We start from the raw sequence: 13327 nt of genomic DNA, 5'->3' as shown, positions 1-13327 counted from the left end.
CCTATCATCGGTAAATCATTACGGGGGGGGGGGGGGGGGGGGGGGGGGGGGGGGGGGGGGAAAATTAATCCTAAAAATTTAAAACAAATAAAAGGGGGGGGGGGGGGGGGGGGGGGGGGGGGTGTTGTAATGAAGGTATCCATCTCTTTAAACTGATTAATCCTAAAGATGATCCATCTGATCTTATGAAAATTTTTCACCGACCATCAGGGTAAATCCGAAAGTGTAAGTGGCAGATGACTCAACAGTCCAACATCTTAGATTTTTTTTATCTTATTAGAGAAAAATATTTTATAGTGTACCGTAGGTAAGAATCGAATCATAGATACTTGGGAGATTACATAGGTATCCTACCACTGCACCATAGCCTATCATCGGTAAATCATTACGGTATTGCAAAAATACTTAAAATATATTTGACGTTAGACGGGATAGCGATTATCCTATGGACAATATTGATTCTATTGATCGACTGCAAACATCAAAAATCAATCTTCTAAAACTTGTTAATTCGAAAGAATATCAGAAGATAGAAAAATAAATGACACTATCAAAATATTATTAAATCAAAAATCTCTCTTATAATAGCCTAACCCTATTTAAATATCCTAAGAAATAAAAAATTGAAACGGGAAAAAATAAAAAAAATTAAAAGATAAAATCTAAACTCACATTTAGAAAAGAAAACTAATAAATAAAAAAAAATCTAAATTACATTTTAGAAAAGAAAATTAATCCTAAAAATTTAAAACAAATAAAAGAAAAAGTTAAAAATCAAATCTAGAGTTTTGACGATCCGGTTCGAGTGAATCATAGTGCGGCAATTCTACCGTGCAACTGCGTCAAGAGGCCACGGTTGATTATCTTCCTTGTCGGTAGTCTTAATGGTTCTTCTTCAAGATCAAAAAAGGAGGTTGATAATCTCGATTTCTTTTCATTAGAGTTTAGAGGAGAATATAGTTGTATTGGAAGACATAAACTAGTCGTACTGCTGGATGCTCTTGCATCAATATCTTGTAGAAAATAATGGGTAAGAGTTACTTGGTGATCATCGTCTTCCATAGTTTTATGATAGAATATTAAGTCATTGTAGATGGTTAAAATTTGCAGTTTCAAGGGTTTATCGTTTGTAATAGTTAAGTTATCATCGTAGATGCCTCGGGTTTTAATGGTTTTAAGGGTTTACCATTTGCGATAGTTAAGTTATCATCATAGTCGCCCTTTCTCGATTACCTTTGCCATTTCTCTTCCTCATCTTCATTCACAATCACTAGCTAGCAACCTCACACAAGTTCTCTTCCTCCGCAATCATCGACATCCCTTGATCTCTAGTTATAATTTTAGTTTATTTTTAAATTTAATTTTGTAAAAAAAATAATTTAATTTAATTGTTAATCATAAATTTAGTTGTTAATTTTATTTAGCATAAATTATTAATTCATCTTTTTTTTTTAAGTTTTTAGAAAAAAATTGACATCAAATACAAAGTGATTAATTATAAAATATATATACTAAATAACTAAAAATAATATTACTCTAACTCTGTCTTATAATTCTATGATCACGGTGGGATAGCAAGTGACAAGTTTGAATAACTAGTTCAAAACTTATGCAGCTCGTATATGTGATGTTTGAATAACTAGAGTTCACTTTTGATGTAATAATAATATTTTTTTTTATTATACTATGCCCATTCAAAGCCTCCAAAATATATTTATGTCTCGGAAGTGAATTTGATAGTGTAAATTGAGAATAATAAATTTTTAATTTTGTAAAAATTTGATAAAATTTATCACAAATTTATTATAAATTTAGGACAATAATACTTTCTAACTAATACCATTAATAAATTCTTCATACTCTAAATCACTTCAAAATAAAATCAATGTACTTTTGAAAGTCTCTTTAAATATATTTCTAAATATATTTAATGCACTTGGATCTAAATTTAATAGTATAAATTAAGAACAGTGAATTTTTGAATAGATAGAGTAAAATTTAAATATGTACTATCAATTTAATTTAATATTTTTAATTTACATTATCAAATTTTGATTTGAGAGTAAGAAAACTTTCAAAAATATATTAATTTTAGAGAAATGATACACTACATGAAAACACAGCATGATACACTATAGACCTGAGTCCCACATCCATGTAGTGTAGTGTATCATGCTACATTTTCATACTGCATTTTCATGTAGTGTATCATTTCTCTTAATTTTAATTTAAAATAATTTAAAATTCATTAAATTTATAAATTAATTTCAGAAAAAAATTAACTAACTAACTAACGGAGTAAGAGAAAGGGTATTTTAGAAATACGCATATTAGATATTATAAACATTAAGTATGCCAAATAAGATATCATCCTATGCCGTAAAAAATAAAAAGTGTCAATTTCACCGTTAAGTTTACAAGTTGATTCTAGCATTGACACGTGGTATTGTTTACGACTTTATTTGACTCGATTGGTTCAATTTTTTTCAACTGTCAGTGAAATGGGCTGGCCTTCGTCCATGGCCCAAAAGCCCTAGAGCGAAACCCTGTTCCCTGTCCTGTGTCACACTGTCACACAGATAGGTCACTCCGCTCCGTCCCTCGTTGCACCTCCGCAACAATCGCGCCGTCTCCGGAGTCCGACGCAAACTGCGCCGCCACGGCGGCGGCGGATTCTTCATGCGTACATCGCTCACGGTGGTGGTGACGCTCCGCCGCCTCCGCGACCACCTCGCGCCCGACCTCCGCCGGCCCCCGCCCTTCCCCCTCTTCCCTTTCTCCTCCTTGTCCGGCTCCGTTGGCGTGCCTCCTGCTTCCTGCCTCCCGTCCCTCGTTCCGCATTCCAGCTCTTGTCGAGAAGAGAAATCGACACAGGCAAGGGATCACGCTTTCGGTTTCCTCTTTGCTTCCCCGCGGTCTGGTGCCGCCATCTTTAGGCCTTTACTCGTGAAGTGTTGTTCCCGGGAGTACTCATCCTCTGCGAGGCTTCCTGGAAGCGGAACTTCTGCTACTTTGACATCTCAAGTTCGCAGTTAAGTTTCCTTGTCATGGAAGTGGCAGATCCTAGCTTTTATCTATACATGGTTGCTTATGATGGTTGTGCTTGCAGATTATTCTCTCAGGGTTGCAAAAGCTAAAACTATAGCTTTTGATGATGGACACAGGTCAGTTGGTCGCGCAGTACATTTAACATTTTTTTTAATCAAGAAATTGAGATGATCCTCCTTGAACTCTGTAGTTTCTAGATCACGACCTATGATCAATAACTCTTGGCCATCTTCTTGTCATTCTTTTCTCTCAATTTCATCAAATTGCAATCTAGTGTTTTCTTGTGCATATTTACTTAATTGAGGTTGTGGAGTTACTTCTATTAAGAGTATCTAACATAGCACTTCGCCTATTAACAAAAAAAGTTCTTGGGACTTTATCAAGTGGGGAATGCTAAACATTTTTACAAAGATATCCCTTTTCTTGTTGTTCATTACAAACCTCAAATTCATTAAAAAAAATAATATTGACATTGCTAAATTCAGAGTATAAAAATCAATCACTGACATAGTATGATAATATCTGCTGCATAAGAAACATGTAAGATGGTTCTGTGGCAGGCTTCTTATCAGGGAATGTCTTTTTGCGTATTACATCTGCACATAGACGAACAAATGATCTATCAAAATATCATGGTTGTACATCTCTAACTACAATTAAATCTTATTGATTGCATCTGTTCCAATCATAATCACACTAAATGCAATTATATCAAATATGTATACTTCTTGCCACACACCTAATTTATTTTTCATCCAGTTGGCATTTAGCATCCTGCAACTTGTTTAACTATCATTGCTTTCTTAATTATCAATTCTTGTTACTTCAGTCAACGAGCAGTTACCACAGCACTGTGGTGTAACTTTCTTGTCTTCTCTCTCAAGTTTGGAGTGTGGCTTACAACTTCTAGCCATGTTATGTTAGCTGAAGTTGTGCACTCAGTTGCAGACTTTGCAAACCAGGTAACCTTTGCTTTGATAGCACATGATGTTTTTTTTCTCAGGTAATACTATTAATATAATATTTCATGGAGTTCTATAGAAGAATAAGATGTTGGAACTCACATCTTGTTTATTGTATCATAGATGCCTCTTTTCTCAACATCTCAAAATGAGCATTTTGTACTATGTCCTGGTTTCTGTCTTAGAATAACTACCTTCTGAGTATTAAAGTACTTTAATATTGTAGGCCCTTCTTGCATATGGGTTGAACAGCTCAAGACGTGCTCCTGATGCTATTCACCCGTAGGTTTACCCCTAATTCTTACTATATATGAATCTGTCTTTCCAAAAGTTTCAGAGTTGAATTGCCTCGCTTATAACTCTAATATATTTTGTACATTGTTTAGTCACTTAAAGTTGCTCTCAGCCTCTCAAATTTTATTGATTGCTTATTCCTTACTGCAGTTATGGCTATTCAAAGGAAAGATTTGTCTGGTCTTTAATATCTGCTGTTGGTATATTTTGCTTGGGATCGGGTGCCACAGTTGTGCATGGGATTCAGAACCTGTGGAAAGCTCATGTACATCTTATGGGAATTTTGTCATCTAGATTATCTTATTGCTTGATTTTATCTCATTGCTTTTATCCTTGTATGTTTGCCATTGTAACAGCCTCCTGAAAATATGCACTATGCTGCCTTAGTGATTGGTGGATCGTTTCTCATAGAAGGTATATCTCATAACTTCGATACTTATATTTTTGGAGTTGCCATTGTGACCATGTTACTCATCCTAGGTGCATCACTGCTTGTTGCTATTAATGCTGTGAAGAAAGGTGCAGCTGCAGAAGGAATGGCAGTGTGGGATTATATTTGGCAAGGCCATGATCCAACATCTGTTGCTGTTATGACAGAGGTTAACCTATGTTGCATACAGCTACAAAAATGTCTTGTTTTCTTATCTATGTGGTTCAAATTAAATGCTTTTATTTCGTCCATGTTTCTTATGTACATAAGTTGTTGTCATCACCATTACCATCTTTCTATCAATTTTCTTTAACTGTTTTTATCAATTGCTTTATCTCCCATCCATGTCTGAGCACTTCTTTTCCCCTTTCTTTCTTGAAAGGTCTTATCTAGTGATGACTATGCAGGATGGTGCTGCAGTTACTGGCCTTGCAATTGCTGCAGCATCACTGGTTTCTGTTAATATCACAGGAAATCCAATATACGACCCTATTGGCTCCATCATAGTTGGAAATCTGCTCGGGATGGTATGTTTTAACTTATCTTTGAGATGCCTTGATAAATACTTTGGGTAGGTTTCTTGTGAAGTTCCTAGCAACCAATTATAAGTTCTTTGAAGCAAATGGATAGCTTCACATGAGAGGTTGCAATGTTCCTCTGTCCTATAATTGATACAGTTCAGCTGATGTTGTCTTGGTTTTGTAGGTTGCCATATTTCTAATTCAGAGGAACAGGCATGCATTAATTGGTAGAGCAATTGATGATCATGACATGGAAAAAGTACTTCGGTTTCTTAAATCTGACCCGGTGAGTACTAGACATGCAATACCTAACATGTTTAATCAGTGAAGCTTCTGTGACAGTTGCATGTGTAATTAAATCCTTTTGCAGGTTGTAGATGCTCTCTATGATTGCAAGAGTGAGGTGATTGGCCCTGGATTTTTTAGATTCAAAGCAGAAATAGGTATTCCCCCCTTCAACCCTCAATATTATGCATCAATCATTCAATATGGCCTGTCGTATTCTTATCAAATACTGTAGTAGAAATTACCAATTACTCCATGTTGAATTTGCTGGCACTGTATATATGGGCAAACACTAAAGGAGATGTGATCCTTCTTTGCGAGAAAAGCCTTAGCTATTTTGCTCTTGCTACCCTCATGATAGGTTTGTGATCCTTGATTACTTTTGTGATTAGAGATATGTTATTCATAGATAAAATTGTGAAATCCTATAGTTCTTTTTTCTGCATCATGCTCGCATGGATACTCAAAAAGTTGTGATTCAAGCATAGTGCCGCATAGATTTAGATCATTACATGGCTTGGCTACCTGAGAAAAATCTTCTTCAAATTCCTTTTAGAGGATGTATAGTGGATGAAGTCGAATATGTATATACTAGGGTAAAAGAGAGCAAATGTCTATTGCATCGTCAACACATGAAAGGTTATTGGTATAATAAGCACAAAGGCTTCCACTAATGACATATATGTTGTGCTACAGATTTCAATGGGGTTGTGGTAGTCCAAAATTATTTAGAAAGAACAGGACGCGACGAGTGGGCAAAACAGGTATGTGAATGTTACCTTCTGTTAACTGCTTTTAGTATCATTGATTACTTTGAACCACTGTAATTCTTGCCATATCGATTACTTTGATTTCCTATTGCTGCCATCCATCTATACTAGAAAGTTTCCAACTTATAAATAGGATGTTTCCGAAACTCACACCCTTCTTACTTGCATCGACAGTTTCGGGAGGCAGCAAAGTCTGAAGATGACAATGCGCTTCTTAATGTTATGGCTACTTATGGTATGATATCTGGTTTATGCTTGTCATTTACACATCCCACTTCAATCTTTAAATTCGTCCATGTGTAATTGTGATTGAAGGTGAGGATGTCGTCGAAGCACTAGGCAGCGAGGTTGATAGGCTTGAATCAGAGATTCAGAAGATTGTTCCTGGCATCAGACACGTTGATATAGAGGCACATAACCCTGAAGCAGTTCTCTCGGTTCTGCCTAAAGCTTGACCTCCATGAGCTTGTGCCATTTCTCTTCTTCTATTTCACCAACAAATCTAACGCTTTCATGCGAGAATTCGAAACTTTATTTCTTCAGAGGCCATGTTTTGGCGATTAGCTGTGTAAATTTGTCACAAAATTTTCCTTTATCTTAATATTGATTAATCTACTGCCATTCTCTTCTTGTTCAACATGGTTGAACAATATCATGTAATATGAGATGAGAATGATCCTTGAATCTTGGTCAACCCTAACATTTAGATGAGCCAAGTCAAACTAAACTGTGTTGTTTTAGTAAGGTAATTGAGTCGAGTTACGTTGAATTTAAAATTAATCAAGCTTTTGATATTGTTGTTTAAGCTTGATTTGTTTTTTTAAAATGATTTTAAGCTTGTCGATTGTTTGAAATTTTTATATTTTTTTAATTAAATAATATATTTGAAATTATAAATTTATTCGTGTCTTTTAAGAACTTTGTATTTATACATGTATTTTAAATTTTCTATTTAATTGAATAAATTATTTAATTTTGCCTATTTAAGTGGAGAAAAGGTAAGAGCATCTTTAATTTTTTCGACATTCCTTTTTTACTATATATATATATATAATTTATTTAATTATCATCTATTATTATTATTATTTAAATTTTGAACTGGTAAGGTGTCATGTAGTTGTGATTTTGTATCAGTTATAATTTATATGTATTATAATGCATATTTAATTTATTTAAAAATATTCATATTATAGTAATTATGATTTTATAATAATTATAATATAAATTTAATCTTGTTCATCATCTATTATTTAAGTTGTAGTAGTTATAATTTCATAGTTATTATAATGTAGATTTGATTTGCTTATTTAATATTTATATTGTAATAATTATAGTTGTTATAACGTAGATAAAAAAATCGAAAAGAAAATCTCTCTTTGATGATTTAAAAAAAATATCTTTTTATTTTTTAATTTTTAATATTTTAATGATAAAACCTAGCTTTGAGGTATGAATTTGTAAAATCCCCAAAACCGAGGGTTGCCTTTGGGAAATTAAGCCAAATCATAGAGAGAGAGCGGGGATCAGCCGTCGGAGGCCAACCGGCCTCAATTCAACCACGATGAATGTCCCATCGGCGGCTTTTAAACGATTGGCTCTCATGATTCGGAACCCCGCCGCCGATTGCTTCAGTACCACTGCCGGCCGCCCCCGGCGATGGCCATGGCCACCACCTCCCCGACCCTCTCTTCCCTCTCGCGATCTTCTCTCCCCTGGCGCGCTGCCGTGCCTCCTTTCGCTTCCATGGCCTCCGCCTCCGCCGGATCTTGCAACGACGCCAGGACCAGCGGAGCCGGCGATCCGCTCGCCTTACAAGTCGAAGAGTCGCTCGATCCACCCCTTTCGTCCCTCGAGGTCATCGGCCCCAGCCGCGCTCTCCTAAACCGCTTCGAGAGCCTTCGGCGCCCCTACAAGCCCTTTGCTGTCGTCGGGTGGAATCGCCACGTGGAGACCATTTTCGCCGCCTTCTTCCGCTCCCTGCCCTCCGTTCGCCTCCGCCGCGAGTGTCTGCGGACGAGGGATGATGGGGCAATTGCACTCGATTGGGTCGTCGGTGACGAGCAGCAGCTGCTACTTGATGCCCCCGTCCTCATTCTTCTGGTCAGCCTTTATGACTTAGCATTTTTCTGAGCAGCCATTCTATGACTTGATTCAATATTAAAACTAGATAATAGAACGAAAAAGACGGTAAGCTTTTCTGAATTCTGATTATGAAACTCCAAACCCTTGAAATATTCTTATACGTTTCTTTTAATTTTAGGTCAAATGTTAGTCACAACTAGTTCATTACTATGCATACAACTAAATTTGACGTTTCAAAGTATGATGGAAACATTTGTCCCATCAATTGCTAACATCCCAAATGCAGCATGGAAAATTGCATCATGCCTCACTACTGTTATTAATTATGATTGTGAATGCCCCATAAAATGTATCTTTAGACAAAAGGAATATACAAAAATAGATGCATGGAGACTTTCTCATGCTCCTATGTGAATATATTGTTGATTCCAAGTGTCCTGTGCTTATTGCAGCCTGGTTTAACTGGAGGAAGCGATGATCCATACGTGAGACATATTCTCATCCGAGCTAGAAAGAAAGGATGGCGGGTTGTAGTGTTTAATAGTCGTGGTTGTGCAAACAGTCCTGTTACCACCCCTCAGGTACTGGTAGAGGGAATAAATTGTTTCTCAATATTTAAATATTGTGAAAAGGTGATATATGATAACAAGTGGTACTAATTACATATTCTTGTTTATTTGGAACTTTTTAATTTTCATCACTCAGTTGTGGTTAATAAAATGTGTCCTTGGTCCGGTGTTTTGGCATCTTGTTGAAATTGTTTGAAAGAAATTTGAAAGAGAGAAAAGTAATCTGAATTATGAACAATGTTAATAGAAGACTTATGTAACTAGATAGCGACAAAATCTTTCATCATGTTGCAGTTTTAAATTGATTTGATAGCTTAACATAGAAGGATCTCGGCTGTAGAGATCTAGGAACTCGTTTGCATATAACATCATGGCATTATACAAATTCAAGTGTTTGGTAATAGGCCATTTCAAAATTGCTAATAATCAATGGCAAGGTTCTCAATTAAATTGTGGCATAGGTCTTCTTTTTGGTGATTTATAAGGTACCAGGGAACTGGACTTGAAATCAAATTTTAATAGTATTTGTATTGTGAGAAGTAAATCTAAATAGATACTTCCTAATACAAGTACAAATGCTATTGAGGCATATGGTAGGCCCATGGACTTGTGTAGTCATTGACCTTATGGTACTAGTTTAGATCCTCCATAATCCTTGATATTGTCATGGCTTTGGTATAATATTGCCTCAACAATGAACTTAGAAGTGCCACTATCTTTCCTACATATCAAGTAGTATGTATTGTCATATTGATCACATTGATTCTTGAATACATTGCAGTTTTATTCGGCTTCTTTTACAGAAGATCTTCATCAGGTTGTTACTCATGTTTCAACTTGTTATCCTAAATCAAAGTTGTATTCTATTGGCTGGTCTCTTGGTGCAAATATCCTTGTTCGCTATCTTGGTCAGGTATGAGCTCTTGTTAGTTGTCAATAATCATTGTTCATGAGTTTTAAAAAAATTATATTGTATAGTATTGTTGTTATTATTATGATTATTAAAATAGCCTCTGCAATAAGATCCATGGAAAAATCACTAAAATATGAAGTCACTTTCTCTGATCACAGGAATCTCAAAATTGCCTTCTTTCTGGAGCAGTATCGTTGTGTAATCCTTTTAACTTAGTAATTGCAGATGAAGATTTCCACAAAGGTTTCAATAATGTATATGATAAAGCTCTTGCAAGAGGTTTACGAAAAATTTTCAAAAAGTAAAAACTTAAATATTTTTGTTTTATGTCGGTAAGTAATATTTGACAAATTCAATCAATGTTTACTTAACAGAGATGTTCTCCTTGGATTTTAGGCATGCACTTTTATTCGAAGGCCTTGGTGGTGAATACAACATTCCAATGGCTGCCAATGCAAGGTCGGTGAGAGAGTTTGATGAAGGATTAACACGTGGTACACATCAACTAATGCTAAAAATCTTTTTTTTTCTTTGAAGGATTACTATTAGAAAATTTAAACGATGTGTTAACTTTCAGTGTCATTTGGATTCAAGTCAGTGGATGATTATTACTTCAACTCAAGCAGTTCAAGCTCCATTGGATGTGTTAGCATACCTTTGTTATGCATACAGGTAAAATTGTGATTCTCCTTTGAATTGTTACTCATGGTAACATGTATTAGATCATACAGTCACATATAGTCTCTCATGTGGTGTCATTGTGTGATCTAGGATAGAAATCAGGAAGGAGCGCCTATTTTTTCATCCTTTAGATTTTGCATCTGTATGTCTTCCCTTATGGACATACAATGTCTATTGGTGAAATTGTGGGATTTGATCAAGCATATATATCTAGTTACATCTAGGAGACATTTTAAAAGATCTTTGACACATGCTAAAGTTCTCTTCTTTTATCCTTTAGACTAATGGACAGGCTAAACCCACTAAATGTTAGGCGATGAGGTTGGAATACTTGAAATTGAGTGTTTGTCCTATATCAGGTTTACACACAATAACTTGGTTAATCCATCTACTAATAAGATTCCATATAAGCTTATACATAGTTGTATACCACACAAACTAGTAGACCTTTACCCTTTTTGATTCTCTCTCATATCTTAGATCGTGTCTCATCCCTAACATATCCAATATCCATGGCTTGGATGCTAAATCCAACAAACATAATCAATTGACTAGTATGTGTTAAATTACATATTTTATGGATTTTTCTTGAGAGGCTTCCTAGAAATTTATTTAAAAATTGCATGGTTCGAGCATTTAAAAAAGTAATTGGTCAACTATAAGAGTGTTTGAAGTTCTCGTTGATTGCATGCTACAAACTCGTATTCCTTTACTACCCTTCTAGTTTACTCTCATTTCTTAGAACCTTTGCTCAACTTGTACATGAGTTGCATGTTGAAATCTGATGAAACCTAGCCTCAAAAGATGCTTTTTGTTTGAAGATTAAGGAAGAGATAAATTCTACCCAGACGATGAAATCTAAACTGTCTTATTTTATTTTATTTTTGAAAGTGGACCTCTTCCTTTATTTTTTTGAACAGATCCTTTTTTTCTTATAAAAAATAATAGTGGACGTTTTCCTTTTATTTTTAGAAGTTCCTTTTTCTTTCAATAAAAGATGTCGACCTTGCATGGGGTCAGATATCTTGGGAACTAGGACAAACAAGGATAGTAAATGCCAAAGATGGATGCATAATGCTTGTGAATTATCTCAGCTAGTTCTTTAATGAGTTGTCATACATCTTAAATGCAATTTTATACCAATATGAAAAAAAAAATCTTTCTTTCTTTTAGATGTGTCATTTGTATGCAAATGCACTGACAGCCGACAAAAGATTCAAACTGAAGAATATTTGTAAAACATTAGGTAGTTATGCAGATTTGAAATTGAAGCTTCTCTAACATAGCTTTGATCTTACAAAGCAATATGATTGACTAGAAGTGTATTTTTTGTGGTATTTGCTGAAAGGCCTTCATATAATTTCTTGCTTTTCTACCTTATCTGCAGGCAGATAATGATCCAATTGCACCATCGAGAGGGATTCCTCGTGATGAAATTAAGGTAAAACTATTTAATTTGATCCAATCTTCTTTTCGGTTTAATCATTTTATCCTTCCTCTGCTCCATAATCTCACAACAGTCAAGCCTCAAGATCCCGAGCTAGCCTCCCTGTTTTCTTTATGAACATTTGTGTCTCCTTTTCTCACAAGTCTTCTTTCATCTTTGAAGGCGAATCCGAATTGTCTATTGATTGTAACTCCGCAAGGAGGTCATCTTGGTTGGATAGCAGGGGATGAAGCTCCATTTGGAGCTCCTTGGACCGACCCTGTGGTTATGGAATTTCTAGAGCACGTCGACAAAGAGACGAAAACTGACACTGAAGTCGAGTGCTTTCCTGATCAATTGGATGGCTTTCAACATTCTTCATCACTACCTGTACAAGTTAAATGAGGTGAAAAAAACCCATACTGCTCACTTTATTATTCATTCTATTATTTCTGTGGGACGTCATTCAATTAACATGACAGTAAAAGCCCCTTATTATTTCTCTTTTAGAGTATTTGAGTACCCTTTTCTTGAACAATTAAATAAATTTGTGTAGATCAGCTAGTGTATGAAGGAAACATCTTTTATCTTAAGCCAAAGAGTTGGATAACTTACAACTGTTCACCTGGGAATAATATGGAAGCTAAGATATGTTTAAGTTTCGCCCGATTAATTTTAGAAGTAGAAGATCTTTTTCCTGATCATTCATTTATCGGATAAATTTAGATATGTCATCAACACCTTTGTTTACCTTTTAGATGAAAGTTGGGTTCATGACTCAGGCAGGTGATCCAATTTCTTTCCTAAGCTAGAACTCGACTAGAACTTTTACTAGTCTCTGTTTCATGACTCAATTTAATAAAAGTAAGTTTTTTTTTTAGCTATAGGTAGGTAATCTAAGTCCCTGAGATTATGGTGCAACAATGAAATGCTTTCATAGTTAATCAAATACTCATCGATCGTTTCTTTAATTATAGGGTATTATGGATTAATTTTTTCAGTAGAAAAATAATTGTGAAACGGTAGCTATGGATTAATTTACTTTGATGATCGATGAAAACTTTTTATGAGATAAAATCGTTTATTTTCAGGATTAATCGATTGAAGAGTTAGATATCATCATTATATATTTTTAAAAATATATTTTTTTAATTTTTTAGTATTAAGTCTAATATGAAATCATGAATTTTATTTTATCAATTGGGTTTTTTTTTTGGCTGACAAATATCATTTAAAAAATGACCTCTTTCTTCCCCTCTTTTTTATCCTTGTTCATAAAGATTAATTTAGTAATTTAGATAGATTGATTGAGTTAAGCATAAACTGTGTGAGGCTGGTTGCTGCAA

The 13327-nt window shown here is 35.0% G+C and overlaps 2 protein-coding genes across 2 annotated transcripts; both read left to right on the top strand.

Annotated features, from left to right (window-relative positions):
• Positions 1-2643: 2643 nt before the first annotated feature.
• On the top strand, positions 2644-7001 carry LOC141844085 (metal tolerance protein C4-like). Its single transcript, XM_074732084.1, has 13 exons — positions 2644-3031; positions 3110-3164; positions 3878-4010; positions 4237-4292; positions 4455-4569; positions 4661-4718; positions 4785-4903; positions 5142-5261; positions 5440-5541; positions 5626-5698; positions 6237-6304; positions 6485-6545; positions 6626-7001. Exons 1-13 carry the CDS (start codon positions 2680-2682, stop codon positions 6763-6765), a joined length of 1452 nt encoding a protein of 483 aa, XP_074588185.1. The 5' UTR covers positions 2644-2679; the 3' UTR covers positions 6766-7001.
• A 930-nt stretch (positions 7002-7931) lies between these two features.
• Positions 7932-12639, top strand: LOC141844408 (embryogenesis-associated protein EMB8-like). The gene is made up of 8 exons (XM_074732463.1): positions 7932-8410; positions 8845-8973; positions 9743-9874; positions 10033-10175; positions 10271-10368; positions 10452-10546; positions 11943-11996; positions 12165-12639. Exons 1-8 carry the CDS (start codon positions 7967-7969, stop codon positions 12384-12386), a joined length of 1317 nt encoding a protein of 438 aa, XP_074588564.1. The 5' UTR covers positions 7932-7966; the 3' UTR covers positions 12387-12639.
• Positions 12640-13327: the final 688 nt, after the last annotated feature.

Source organism: Curcuma longa, chromosome 13 (genome assembly GCF_044706935.1).
Source record: "Curcuma longa cultivar G26 ecotype Majalengka, Jawa Barat chromosome 13, ITB_CL_G26_1.1, whole genome shotgun sequence".
Taxonomy (NCBI): domain Eukaryota; kingdom Viridiplantae; phylum Streptophyta; class Magnoliopsida; order Zingiberales; family Zingiberaceae; genus Curcuma; species Curcuma longa.
Note: the sequence above shows the minus strand (reverse complement) of the source record. Positions and strands in the feature narration are given on the sequence as shown.

Excerpts from the sequence above, each read along its gene's own strand:
- LOC141844085 (XM_074732084.1), top strand. The coding sequence starts at position 2,680 with ATGCGTACATCGCTCACGGTGGTGGTGACGCTCCGCCGCCTCCGCGAC. Across the intron at positions 5,262-5,439 it reads TTGGAAATCTGCTCGGGATG|GTTGCCATATTTCTAATTCA; the intron begins GTATGTTTTAAC and ends TTGGTTTTGTAG. Across the intron at positions 6,305-6,484 it reads GCGACGAGTGGGCAAAACAG|TTTCGGGAGGCAGCAAAGTC; the intron begins GTATGTGAATGT and ends TTGCATCGACAG.
- LOC141844408 (XM_074732463.1), top strand. The coding sequence starts at position 7,967 with ATGGCCATGGCCACCACCTCCCCGACCCTCTCTTCCCTCTCGCGATCT. Across the intron at positions 10,369-10,451 it reads TGATGAAGGATTAACACGTG|TGTCATTTGGATTCAAGTCA; the intron begins GTACACATCAAC and ends GTTAACTTTCAG. Across the intron at positions 10,547-11,942 it reads TACCTTTGTTATGCATACAG|GCAGATAATGATCCAATTGC; the intron begins GTAAAATTGTGA and ends CCTTATCTGCAG.